The sequence below is a fragment of the Branchiostoma lanceolatum genome, chromosome 5 (genome assembly GCF_035083965.1).
Source record: "Branchiostoma lanceolatum isolate klBraLanc5 chromosome 5, klBraLanc5.hap2, whole genome shotgun sequence".
Lineage (NCBI taxonomy): Eukaryota > Metazoa > Chordata > Leptocardii > Amphioxiformes > Branchiostomatidae > Branchiostoma > Branchiostoma lanceolatum.
In genome coordinates this window covers 4,598,265-4,612,506 of record NC_089726.1, presented here as the reverse complement: position 1 = coordinate 4,612,506, position 14,242 = coordinate 4,598,265, and the positions used below count along the sequence as shown (strand labels likewise).

General features: G+C 39.2%; 1 protein-coding gene across 14 annotated transcripts in view; it reads left to right on the top strand.

Moving 5' to 3' along the window:
• Window positions 1-12,407, top strand: part of LOC136434517 (forkhead box protein P1-like) — a 61,113-nt gene extending 48,706 nt beyond the window's left edge. For 9 of the 14 annotated variants that reach the window (XM_066427368.1, XM_066427365.1, XM_066427360.1 and 6 more), the window contains 8 exons: window positions 2,767-2,959; window positions 3,514-3,590; window positions 3,946-4,047; window positions 5,468-5,622; window positions 6,580-6,657; window positions 8,353-8,443; window positions 10,457-10,584; window positions 10,875-12,407. In XM_066427368.1, the coding sequence (XP_066283465.1) occupies window positions 2,767-2,959; window positions 3,514-3,590; window positions 3,946-4,047; window positions 5,468-5,622; window positions 6,580-6,657; window positions 8,353-8,443; window positions 10,457-10,584; window positions 10,875-10,998 (948 nt within the window). In that variant the 3' untranslated portion in view covers window positions 10,999-12,407. Of the gene's footprint in view, window positions 1-2,766; window positions 2,960-3,513; window positions 3,591-3,945; window positions 4,048-4,771; window positions 4,894-5,467; window positions 5,623-6,579; window positions 6,658-8,352; window positions 8,444-10,456; window positions 10,585-10,874 lie in introns of those variants that run through there. The other 5 variants (XM_066427363.1, XM_066427364.1, XM_066427373.1 and 2 more) reach the window with 5 other exon arrangements.
• The last annotated feature ends 1,835 nt before the right edge of the window (window positions 12,408-14,242 follow it).

The window sequence follows — 14,242 nt, the reverse complement described above, 5'->3', positions numbered from 1 at the left end:
ACGTCCGTGGTTGAATGGAGTGTGAAATTTTACACTGGTGACGCAGCGCAGAGCTCTATTTGCATATCATTAGCGGAGGGGTCCATTCTCCGACAGCCGACCAGCCGAACAATTGGTTGTATAAAAAATCGTTGTTGCGGAGATATGCATATGCTACGTACTAGTTATGGACTAAAACGTATGTAAATAAAACTTGGAAGTCGGAGTTTGATTCAACCTGTCGGTAGCACGCCCACGTGCACAGTTCCGATGCGCTGGCAACATTGGCGGTTCATTTGCATGTGGGGCTCCATTTTCAACACGCAAACACGCTGTATAAATAATAAAATTACGCTTGCCTCATGCCCTCTTGTTGAATTACGAGATGCAATGTTACCACCAACTTCTGTATAATCTAGTCCTTACTTCGATACTCAGTTCCGTTTGCTTGTTTTCCCTGCTATTTTCAGTAGTTAATTTGCAGATCGTTGGTAAACACAAAGGAAAAGCGGTGGATAACTTTTCACCCATTTTCAGGGAAGAATCTAGCCACACAAACGCGGCAAAATCGTTGTATTTACTATTATCAAACAGATTCAAGAAATAAAACACGTTATATTATGTATTTGCTTCCTGTTCCCGTCTACTGTGAATGTTACAACGTTCCTTATATTTTGCTATCTACTGGTATTTCATTTCATAATGTTACATATGTTTTAGTTCGTTCCATTTCGTTCCATTTCGTTCCATTTCGTTCCATTTCGTTCCATTTCGTTCCATTTCGTTCCATTTCGTTCCATTTCGTTCCATTTCGTTCCATTTCGTTCCATTTCGCACTTTCGGGGGACCCGTTGTTTTCAATGTTTTTTTGCTCAACCACACTAGTTTCCTATATATATAACATCATATGTGATTTAATGTAACTGTCCTAATTCAATATTCATAAATTATGCTAAATTACAGGAATTATAAAACTTTACGTGAACATCACTCCCTGGAAATTTGGTGATGATAGAGCATACTGTTCAGAAGTTATGACGGGGGGGTCGAAAGAGCCCCCCCCCCCCCCCCCCCCCCAAGAAGTCTAAAAAAAGCCCGGTCTAGATAGGGTTAAAGGTCAGGAAGAGTTATATATTTTAGCAAAGGTACACGTAGGCTGACAACCAAATGCAAAATGGCACCCACAACAGGCAGTACAATAATCCTTTGCCATTTGGTATTGTCATCAGCAGCTTGGTTTAGTGGACTGTAGGATCTGTGATGAAAATACAATTTTTACATTTCTTTTGAATCGGTGCTTGGAAAATGAAAGTTTTCCCAGGGAAATTATATGCCAGAAACTCTCATGATTTAGTTCTTCTCATCTGGGGGAAAAATGTCATGATCCTGTTTAACACACACATTTTTATAAGCACAAACTCAGCCAAACTGCACGCAAAACACAGCTACGTGTACCTGGGACATCAGGCGACAGTCAAGACCTTCCTTATCACCGTTGCCGGGACTAATAGTATTCTACAAAAAAGACTTGACTGGCTGACCAATATTCCCCTCCCAAATACACTACAATCAACAGACATTTTAGAAAATTAAGAAAAAAGAAATCTCTGCTCAGCTATGATGATCACTGCAAGCCAGACCAATGGGGGGCCAAAGCTAAGGTGACAATATAGCCCTTTCGTCATGAAATGATGATGATAGTACAGCATGGTCAGATAGAGGCCAGACAGTTTTCAAGTCGGACCCAGAACCTTAACCTTGAAAAGTCATCTGGGCGAGCAGTGTAAACATGTACATGTATTGTAGGCTTGGTGCAAACTGCCATGTGGGGTAACGAATATAACAGTCGATGAGACTTTCTGTTGTACTCCTTGAGTCTGACAACTCCCCACTTTTCCTTCTGAATGGTTGCAGTGCCTGGAGAGTGGTTTATGCTGTCCTTCCATAACATGCATGGCCTTCGCATGTCATTTCTGTAAACTGTACAAAGTTGATTTTATGGAGACCAACCTCTGAAAGAAAAGTTGTAAAACAAAATAATGTAGCTTAAGTGTTTTGCAAAACAATATTGACTTATGCAATTGCTAATCTTTTGACAATTTCATGTCTTCTGTCAGTGTTTTTCAGTAACTTGCAAAGTGAATAGTGTATCACTGCCCATTTGTCCAAGTCAGCAACTTTTCATTTGTCTAGACTAGACCAAAACTACATGTGGAAAGGCAACATTTGTGAGCAAATGCAGAATATTTCACTCCCATCCCTTCCCATGCAAAAATGCTGTGCCAAAATCACCCCATTTCAACAATGAAACATTCCCAGAAAAATTGATTAAAATTATAATGTCATCCCTGTTCATAATGGAACTTTTCCCAATGAAATAATGGACTCTTCCAAAACATCCACAATACAAAATTGACCATCCCTAGCATACACGTTATCCATGAAATAAACTCTGTGTGGCCTATACGCCTATGCCCTATCTCACTGAAGCTGCGGCACGTTGGCAGCCTCGTTGCAACAGAGCGACTTGACAGAGCGCTAAAAAATTTAATCGATGAAAAACAAAACTTTTTTATGCTTTGTGTGTTTTGTTGTCTTTTTAGTTACACTTGTACATTTTGCATGATATTCCCATTATAAAATCAAGGGTAACACAAATCCAATTTAGGACGCAGCGAGGCCGCCAATGTGCCGCGGGTCCGGTGAGATAGAGGCTTCAGTGCATGCACTTACATGTACATGTAGGGTCGGCTTGCTCCAATGCTAACATTTCCTTGTCTCTTCCAGATCACGCCAGTCATGTCGAAACCCGAGCCTCCGTCCCCGTTGCCGCCCCCCTCGCCGGTCGTTACCCATGATTCCACACCGCACACGCCCACCACGCCAACGACTCCGGTTATGACGGCACCGGCGACGCCCACGGCCGTCGGGCCAATCCGACGCAGGGCCAGCGAGAAGTACAACCTGCCGCTTTCAGAAGGTGGGGCATTTAGTAGAAGACTTTATCCATTTTACATGATTGTACTTCTTGTTAGTTTGGATTGGAGGTATAATGTAAATTAGTGGTCCATTGGCCACATTCTCCACATGGACCCCTCCAGACTGGTCAGGCACACCCTGAAAGCCTATGTGTGCTGTAATAAAACATACATTTGGTTCTTTTTATGAAAGTGGTCTCATTCCAGTTTTACCTCACACAAAATCATCCACTGGTTGTGACTGAGATACTACATGTACATTATATATAGTATACAGGTCCATTGTTTCATTCATGCATGTAGGCTGACCAACAACAGCTGTGATTCAAACTCACAAACTCCAGATCCAGAGGCATTGTCACCTAGCTGCAGAATTATGCACATTACTTCTATTATAAATTTTATGTCAAGATGTGTCTGAACTTTCAAAGTTTCTCTCATTCTCCACATTACCGGTTGAGAATTTAGAAGAAATAAGATTCTGGTACATGTTTCTTATGAATCTTAATTGTTCAAATTCCTGGAAGTGAAGTAACTGATGCATTTCTTGTTCCAGAAATCCAGCGAAACCATGAATTCTATAAGAATGCTGACGTGCGACCACCGTTTACCTACGCTTCTCTCATAAGACAGGTGAGGGTTGAATGTTATGATATTTTAGATCTGTCCAAATTTGTGAAGCTTTTTAATGTTACTAGACAATAATTTTGCCTCAAAGAAAATATATCTTGGAACTAGTGGTACATTTTGATAAAATATTGAAAGATTCTTTAAAAAAAAAGGTAAGGCTAACTGCAGGTTACAAGACTAGTAATATGTAAAAATTTAATTTGTGAAACTGTGAAACTATTTTCAAGGGAGTGGTTTTTTGTTCTCAGTGTGGTTTCTAGATAAAGGCTACAAAGTTAGATGTCTCACTCACAGTGAAAACAAGGATTCATAAACTTTTTCCAAGCAGTCAAATCACAACTTTCTTGTCTTGTTCCAGGCGATAATTGAATCTCCGGAGAAACAACTCACTCTGAACGAGATCTATAACTGGTTCACGAGAACCTTCGCGTACTTCCGACGGAACGCAGCGACATGGAAGGTAGGCCATAGATCTGTCGAAAATCAAAATTAGAGCCAAACCTTAAAAAAGATAATTATGCTGTCTTTGATTAAAGTGAGGAGATCTACATGTTTTAACAGCATGGTCAAGATTTAACAAATTTCTGTTTCATTTTCAAGGAGTACAATGTGCATACGACAAATGTATATGTAGAATGATTATGAACGGGGGAATTGGATTGGAATTTACTGTTATTAGAAATCGTATTTGATAAAGTCAACACAGATGTCTGTTGCTCTCCATGAATAATATTCCATCTCAGGCCAGACCAATTTAATTATCAGTTATCAGAATTGAGAAAACATGTATTACTAATTGTTACATGTAGCTGTCAGCAATATGAAAATGAGATGGTTTTTAAAAGCCATTGGACAAGTTCAGTCTGGTTTAAACACTATTCTTTATGTTCCATTTATACACTGAAGACTGAGTTTAAAAGTAGAAAAATTGAGAGAAATACATGTATATATATCCACAATGTCTGCTATATTGATGATTAGACTGGTCTGGTCTTACTGGGATTATTCTTTCAGAAAGATTTATCATAACTGGGGGTTTTAGAATATGTGATTATATGAAAGCGTATCATGTCTGATCTTTCATATACATTGTGGCATAGTTTAATTATATAGGGAAGATATGAAGATATTAATGCATGTTGAATGTGTGTATTCCCTTTCTCTCTCCCTCTGTATCGATGTAGAACGCAGTGCGCCACAATCTTAGTCTGCACAAGTGTTTTGTACGAGTAGAAAATGTTAAGGGGGCCGTTTGGACTGTGGATGAAATCGAATTCCAAAAACGGAGGCAACAGAAAATGAGTGGGTATGTGGAATGCATTGTGCGTCAACGAGGGACGAAGCGACCCCTTCCCAACGCTCAAAAGTTGTGCACAACACTTTGAAAGTAACTACCGTAGAATGTGATGCTGAGTTCCTATCTGATTTGCTGTAGCATTTGAGGTCATTATAGGAAGAAGCTTCTTCTAAGGCTTGGACATTCATGAAATGTCTTTGGATGCCAATTATGCAAATAATTATACATCTTGAAAACTCACGAAATTTGGCATTGTATCAGTTGATAGAAAACCAAATCTTTTTCATCGGTCGTTGCCTTTTTCGAAAATTAAAAGAGTTTTAGAAACTACAGTATGTAAGGTTCCTGGTTACTTTTCAAAGACTCTTTTGTGCCTTGAGGAAGGGGTTCGCAGTCCCGGTTACACCATTCTGCAGATAGCGACCATTCCATGCTGGCACGTCAAGTGTCCACCTACCTTTTATATACCGCGGTGTGGAGCATGGGGTTTTTTATTTGGCTGTGCTTTCCTCTACACTTTTGTTTTTTCCCTTTATTTTTATGTTCTGCACGCCACGCCCTCCGCCCTGCCTGTGTATCGCAGAACGCTGTACGCTACAATTTGTCGGTTCACTCTTGCTTTCAAAGACTTGAGGACAGTTTCGGCTCGTATTGGACAGTGGATGATGAGGAATTTAAAAAGCGACACCACGTTAAGCGGGGCAGGCCTAGAAAGTACCCACCTGATTATGAGCACGAGTAAGACGTCCCTGCATACATTTACCGGCCGGTAGGGCTTTCTCGCGGTCATGGTTCGTTCTGGTTTCCTTTTGGGGGTTGTTTCGGAATGAAATACAATTATAGTACAACTATATTCTCTGTTTTATCGTCTGTTTTTCCCCGTGACGTGGGGGTTAGAAATATTGTGAAAAACTGAAAATGAAGAACTTAAAGTCTATATCCTACAGTGTTTTTTTTTTGATCATTTGATACAAATTGTACGAAAATATGTTGTACCCATCAGCGTACCATTTGACGAGTATCATTTTAAATTGCACAGATTACTCAAAATGTAGGTTTTGTTTCCTGAAGTATTTTCTGTTCCAAGATTTGTAACAGAACACTACATCATTGCGAAGAAAACGGCTTTTCGGAGCGATGTTTTTGAGCAGTGATACCGAATCACCAAATACAAGAAGGAAGCCAGAAGTGACCATGCTGCGAGAAAACTCTCCAATGCTGCCTTTCTTTCCACCTCCTCCGCTTACTGCTCTGCAAATGCTTACCCCACATTTTCACCTTCCCTCGCCACTTCATGCCTCCTAACCACTAACAACAGTCATGGTTTGCACTCCTAAACATCATAACTGTAGAAGAGAACATATTCAGTACATGTATGTTGTCTAACACTACTGTGCATGTGAAGGCTTTGATTTTTGTAGTCTTTTTATGTGTCGAAAATGTATTATATATTGTACACACAAGTGTCACACTGATAGAGTAGCTATATTTTCTATATAAGACAGTCACTCTTTCCTTGTTAGCTTTTTCTCTTCATTGCCAAAAAGTAGTATTTTGAGGTTGTTTTGTAAAATTGCCCTTTTTAGGTAGATTCAGATGTGTACATGTTTCTTGTAGTGTTGCTGTAATGCTTCTTCCCAACTGCCCAGTAAGAAATCAATCAACACCCTGACCACCCCCATATTTTGCTTTCAGTGAGCCCAAATCAGGCGACACTGACAAACTCATGCCTGAAGGTTGGAGTCTACCACTTGCTGGTAGGGGGTTTGGCCGGTCAGTATAATTGTGATTGAAGTGTTCATAGTAACAGGGTAGTTTTAGAAGTGTGCATGTCATTTTCAAACCAAACTAGTTTTATTTAGAGGGATGGTATATATACACAATGGCTTATTTTGCTTACAAGAGACATTGTCCCTTTGACAATGCATAAGAATGGCCGTACTTTGGTACATTTTTTTATACATTCTTTGAGTACTGTAACTGTTTTCTAATGGTTTCTTGAAGGAAAAGTGAGAAAGTATATTGGCGGAATCATACTGACTTGACTTGAAAAGACAATGTACAGCAAACTTCTGAGACAGCCTAGTTTGAAACTAGCACTGATATGAAATGATCAGATATGTTGTTCTGTACTACCAGCATATAGTAGATATGCTAGATCTTAAGTGCCAGTAAGCTCCAAACTGATGTTGAGAAGCAAAAATCATCACGTTCTAGCTCCATGTTCCTTATGGTGTTAGTTGAGTGGACCTAGTAAAACATAACAATTTTGCCCCCCAACATCTGCTTGGAGATTAGACATGGCATGCATGTCCTGATGTTCGGTAACTCATCTATGGGCAGTTAGTAGGAGGCGTTATGGTGAGGTCTGCTTAAATTTGTTTAAAGACGCTGAATTGTGAAGTCTTATGTAACTTGCAATAAAAAGATACATTCTATCAGATCATGGGCATCAAGAACCATGACATGACCTCATTGCATGCTATGTGATGGGTTGAAATAAGAAGTGCAACATGTTTTGATTGAACTATTGGCACAAAACTTTGTCTTGAATTAATCTTCTTTTAAAGACTACTTCAAGACATTCTTAATTGTCTTAACCTCATTAACATACCTATTCAGAGTTTTGGTATAAAACCTGGTGTTCTCAGTCCTATCGTTAGTCACTAACGAAAGACAGTGGATGCTGTCTGAAACGTCTGACTGTTTCAAAATTTTATCCAGTTGCTTGAGTAATTATTTTTGGCGTATGTTTTGATTGTGATTGTAAAACAGCTTTGGAAACTGAGTTAGAGAAGGATGGATACCTATTTTGTTAATCATGCAAAATGAAGAAAACTGGTACAATATATGATAAGCAAAACAGAGTGGTCCATTACATTTTTAGAGCATCAGAAGAATAAAAAGAAATGTGCATGTCATTGAGTAGTTTTATAGATGAAGTGTTAGGGCCCATTCACATATGTCGTACGAATGTTAAGATACCATTACAGACAGAGGTGACTTTGTTCTTGGGATATTCATGCATATATGTATATGGTACAAAAGTAAGTTGTCTAATATTAAGGAAAGAGGCTGCCCTTGTCGGCGGTTAGTTCTGTCACATCCTGCTTGAAAATCCTACGAAATCGTACGATGGCCCACCACGAATGTAACCACATTACCTTTAACCATCAGTCATAAATCCAAAAATTTGTTAATTCATAAAAAAATTTATTCAGTAAACACATTAAACATACATCATACAGAACGTCTTTATGATACTATATGTTAAGGAAAGGGAAGGATAAAACAACAGTTGAATGGTTTATCATGTAACAAAAGCTTCTAAGGGATAATCATCATATCGATATTGACTTTCTTTCAGTTGGCTATTTAAGTACTGAAAATTGGGTTTGATGTCTTGTACAAATTAATTCAAAATGCTGACAGTACATTTTGTGCCCCCCTCTCACCTTGGTCCACCAGTCGAGGGATGGGCGGAGTTGTACCTGACCACAACCTGTATGCCGCCAACATCAATGCCAATCTACAGGTAGGCGCAGCTTTTCTGTATGAGGTAAGGACAACAGAAACTTGCTACGGTGCCTGGTCCAGTCTACGTAGATCCTCTGTAATAGGCAACGCTTCTAGTCTCACCAGCAGTCTCTACAATTTCTACAAGTCCTTATACAATTTCTCAACAAAGTCCATATACAATTTCTCAATAAAGGCCTACATTGTAAGTTTGAAATATATTTTGTTAAAGTGGTTTGTACGTATTCTACAAATCTTAAATCTTATTAAGAAAATTTTAGTCACTTTGATGTTTTACTAAGCTTTTACTCAGTTGTGAACGTATCCAGTGTGAAATGCAATCATGTAGAAACAAGAAACTATTTATTTCAAACTCTCGGAGTGAAATAACTGACAGGAAAGACCACAGAATTTCTCATAAATTGTCGCTTAATGGCATTAGGTGTTTCGAACAAGAAGTTGAAGCTTAGTTCCTAACAAAAAAAGTTGATCACGGCAGTTTTAGGTACCCAAAAGAGCTATAATACATGAGTGTTTGAACAGAAAGAAACTTCAGTATGCACAACATAGAAAGCCATACAGCCAAGTGATGTGAAATACTAGAGACTGTTGCTGGTAGTACACATTGTATGTGTATACTTACATTGTAAAGTAAGCACACATGGCACACACAAAACTGTACAGGATAGTGGGAGTGATTGGCAGATGGTGAAATAAAAAAACGAAACAGTCCCTGACCTACCCAATGAGGCACTGGTTTGCGAATGTGACTGATTCCTAATGAGCCATGAAATTATTTAGATATGTACAGATTTGTCATGATGTCACTCATTAATGGACCAGAAAGAATCTTAAGGTGGATTTTTGGGTAAAAAAGGAGAGAATTGTGAAGGAAGAATATTTTGCACAAGAAGGCTGATGAAAAACACTCACAGTCCCATTGCTGCAAGGCATTGTGGGTAAGATCAGAGGTTAAGGCTCCTCAAAAGTAAACAAATTCATGTGGAAATGTTGGAAACGCATTTAGACAAAGAATTGTTTACAAATGAGGGAGTTTAAACTTTGACATTAGACCAGAATTCATCTGGACTGCATATACTTACTCGGAACTGTAAGATGGATTATAGGTAGAAAAATGTAATGCCTACAAATACAGATTTTCTCTCTGTGATTCTTAAGGTCCATTTCTGAGATTCCTGAACCACCTTATAACTTCATGTTCTAGTATAAACCTGTAAAAAAAATCACAAGATACATGTACAATGTAAAGGGGCACTAACATTGCTGCGAACCAACCCACTGCTGCATGGCTGCATGGTAGTCCAACTTACACATAGCTGACCAGGCACCATTTTAGTAGCTTCATACTTAGTCTAGTACCTCACATGCATGGACAGAGTAGTAGTAGTGATGTAGTCTGTGCATGCTACATGTATATATTTGGTCATAAATGCAAATGCCTGTGGTACAATGTATTATGATTGTGTTAGAAATGAAATATCATGGGCAAATGATTATGTCCAGTCGATTGGACATGTTACTTTAACGAGAAATAGGGTCCCGTAGATTTCAAACATTGGAAAATCATAAGTGATTGGCAGTCATGCTTATACATGTAACCCCCTTTCCATTGAGGCAGCGACCGTTGATGAGCGAGCAAAAATTTTATCAGCAGTGCAAACGAATTTCATTGACAAAGAAGACTTCTTAGTACATTTTGTAAGCTGTATGTATTGTCTTTCAAATCATACCTTTACCTCATGGACAGTATTCATTACAAGCCCAATTTTGGTTGCTCAACGGTGACCCTCAAAGGTGACTCCATCCGGTGGAGAGGGGACTTATGAATGACCAGATTATGTGAGCTTTTCCACCCATAAGTGAGATGTGTTCAAATTTCCATGTACCCATTCAAGTTCCAAACTTACCAGTTGACCAGTTATGACTCAGTGATTCAGCTTTAGATAACCAAGGGATTATGGGATAGGACTTAATCATCCCCCAAGGGACCATGGGAGGGGCAGGAATTACTAACGTTGGTCCCCCCCTTCCTTAGGCGACGTTGGCCGAGAACAACCTCCCCCTCCTGAGTAGCGCCGCCACCGGCCTGGCTGGACCCCCCACGTTGCTTCCCGATAGGGACGGGTCCGAACACGTCCCCAGCGAAGAGGAGTCCCCTCACATGTAAGTTGTGGATATCCATACATAGTACTGTGTACATTTGTTGTGCAATAACATTCTTCATTATAAAATTACCTGACTCAAGGTGGCTGTTACACTTGTCAATAAGACAGTTCACAGTACATGTATCTTTGAATTTGCATTTGAAACAATCACAGCAAAACAATGGAAAATCAAAATCGAAAACCTCAAACCTTAAATTCCCAGAGTATTCAAGAATGTACAGTACAATGAAATTTTTTGGCTTGTCAAAAATCAATAATCAGTTGAACCCTGTTTTTTTTTTTCACTAGGAGCCCAACCGATGTGCAGGTGAAGGTTGAACAGGTGCAGGTCAAGCTGGAGCCACAAGAGGGCGCTCAGAGGCAGGGCACTAATGGGGACAACAGGGCAGAGGAGGTCGAGTCCCCCAAATAACTACCTTCCACTCAAAGGACCTAACCACTCAATACAAGGGGGCCGCTAGGGGCAAGACTAGGAATAGAGGACACAGATTTATTTTAGTTCAAAAAGGCTTCCATGTATCTTTGTCACAGGGAGAGCGGAGTGAGGAAAAAAAAAGAAGAATCACCGAAAGTTAGCAATTTTTGTCTGTTTCTATGGCAACGAGTTGTGAACTTGTTTGCCTGATGCATACCAGCAGGCCTGGTGGTGACCCTTGACCTATGAAAGAAGGATTCTGATTGGCTCTCCTGTTAGTGTAGGTAAACTTTCATTTTAGATAATTTCCTTCATTTTTTTAAGCTATGTTTGGGCAAGTTTATTTGAAAGGTAGTTAGTATTTACCTGAGTTTTAATGCTATGTCTAAAGGAATGTGGACATGCATTATTCTGAATCATTTTCATCAGTTTATCCAGTCTACCATGTAGTTAGGATAGATATAATGTTAGCATTAGGGTTTGTGTCCTCTTTTTTCCAGTCTTGTCCTTCGCACTCTTTGTCCAGACCAAATTAATTGTTAACCAACCCTCCAAATAACGTCAGTTTTAGACCAATTTTACCAAAGAGTCCATTTTCGTTGTGTTGTGACACCGTGTCGCCGGGCAAGATATTTTTGCCCGATTTTTCTCTCAGTTTTCTGTCTTTGACTATTTCCTTGTTCGACGGGAAACATTCTCAAGAAACCCCCTCCCGAAGCCAAAGTGGTAGCGCCCAAGGAATAAGCAACAGACACAGTTTTGGGGTGTGCCACTTTAGCGGAGGGGGTTGTGAAAGAAATGGTCTCACACCGGGGTTCTGGTCCCTGTGCGTACTGCAGCTGTATGTTGCTTTTAGCTAGCCCATAGAAGGCTCTATTTTTATTGTGCAAATGCATTATGTGCTTACGTAGGTAGGTTTAATGTCAAGTGTATTATGTTAACGTAATTAGAATGATCGCAGTGATCCAAAAAAAATTGTTTTGTCCCCCCCACAAGATTTGGGGGCGAATGATGCCACTTTTTTTGTGTTTTATGAAATTGTGAAAAAAAAAGAAGACGCTAACAATCTTGACCAAGTACCAGATAAGAAAAGCACCGATCGGTACACGTCGTAACCCTAATGTTAACCTTGCTCCTGCCTTAGCTAGTCTTCGTACTATGCAGTATAAGTAAAAGACTACTGCGTCGTTTAATTCCCAAACCCTCATTAACCAGTTGTAAATGAAGATTCCTTCGTAATTAAGGACAATAATTAATGTGCTGTACAAAGAAAAAATGATGAATCAATTAATGACTAGTGCGCTCGAAATTTGTAGTGCTAAAACCTGCTGTAGAGGAAAACAAAAGACGAAAATGCCAAAAAAATGTGTCGATCGAGAAGAGAAAAAAACACAGATTAAGGGCAACTATTTTTCTGAGAGATTTTGCCGGAGTCCGAATGTTTAGCCTTACTGGAAAGCTACACCAAACATAACCGACAACAACTACACTCCAGCAGCTGCTGAAATCGGAAGCTTTAACAGAAAGATAAACTGTTAGAAGGAATGACACACACACAGAAAGCTTGAGAGCCAGCATTTTAGTCTTATGACCTGGTACCCTTTGCCGTACGATCGTTGTTCTATTGCAAATTGAAAGCATTCTTGTGATAGTCTGTCTGTTGGTAGTTGGTTCTGTCACAGCCTGCTTGAAAGTTTATGACATCAAAATTATATGAACAGCTTACTTCGAATATGACAGTAACCTTAAAGGAAAAGAAAGTCCCTTGTATTAGGAAGTTACTTTGATAAATCTCTGTTTCTTTACTTTTTTGATATGACATTACAGTTAGATTTGGATTGTGGACAAATTTGTTAGTTTCTTTTTTAATGTATTCAGGGTTTTTTTCTTCAAAATTGTTATCAAATGTCGCATAAAGAAGACATTTTGGTTTCTTGACTTTGATAATTTTCACCACAGAAGCAGAAATTTGTAGTCTCAAATAAGTCTCAGCTTTCTGTGTGTCAGACATTCTGGTACCTGGATGAGCAAGGAGTGGGGAGGGGGGCAAGGAGTGTTTATCAAATTTTGCTTTTTTTCCATGGAAAAGCATATTTGGAGGGTGCCAAGGCCAATCAATTGTTAAAACTTGGACAAGAGACCACCCTGCCAAAACTTGATGCCCCCCTCCCCCTTCTCCTTGCCGTAACAAAGAAAGAATCCAATACAAAAAAAAGTTGGACTGCACCCCCCACACTTTAGTAGATATGACAACTTGTAGAACTAGAATATACCAAACTGCTTGCATTTTTTCAAAGTTTTGCATGACCGTAAAATTCCAAAGCAATATGCTCACCACCACACATGGAAGTGCCCAAACTCCACAAACCAAACCAAACCAAACAGACTCTGTATACGTGGCCTTGTTTTTACAAACCAACCTACTCCAAATGGCAGTCAAACCAAAGTAAGTAACAGACACAGATCAAAGATGTCATGTACAATTAATTGTGCCCTTTTCATATTTCTTTTAAAGACGATTCCGGAAAACTGTCCTGTGTATTCTCTTTTGGTTGGACCAATTGTCGTTCGTAGTATACTGTCGGGATAGTCGATTAAGTATTTTGAGACGAAAAAGGCATACAACGTTTAACTTAACATTGCTGGTTATATGTAGGTATACATGCATTCAAGCGAGAAGCAATTTCAGTTTTTGGCACCTAAATCACCAAATCTTGTGTACAAAGTCAAAGAAAGAAGAAAATTGCGTATGGTATTTAAAAGTGCAAGTGACGTAACAACCTGTAATTTGTTTGAGGATATCAAAGATGACTCAACGGCAAAGTCCTCCAACAGCTAAAATATGTTCAATTTAATGAAAATAGGATGACGCATCATATTGATGTGTTCATCTGTGAAAACTACATTCCTATATTAAGTGTCCTGTTCATTATAATGAATCCGGTTGTCTTTGGTAATTCTTCCCCATGTTTGCTATGAATGTTTGAATGAGAAGAATTTCGGGGGTGCAGTCCAACTTTTCCATACAGACTTTTTAATCGCCTTACCACCTCACAATAGACCGAACTACAACTCACTCACACTTTCACCAAAGAGTATCCAACATCTACAGTTTAACCAAGGGAATTTTTCTGCGCTCAACTAACCTCAACAATTCTGCAGACTTTTGTGATTACAAAGAATTCCAGTGAAGACTCTATCTAGAAGTAAGTACTAGACGTAGTGCTAAGTGCTCAATGCT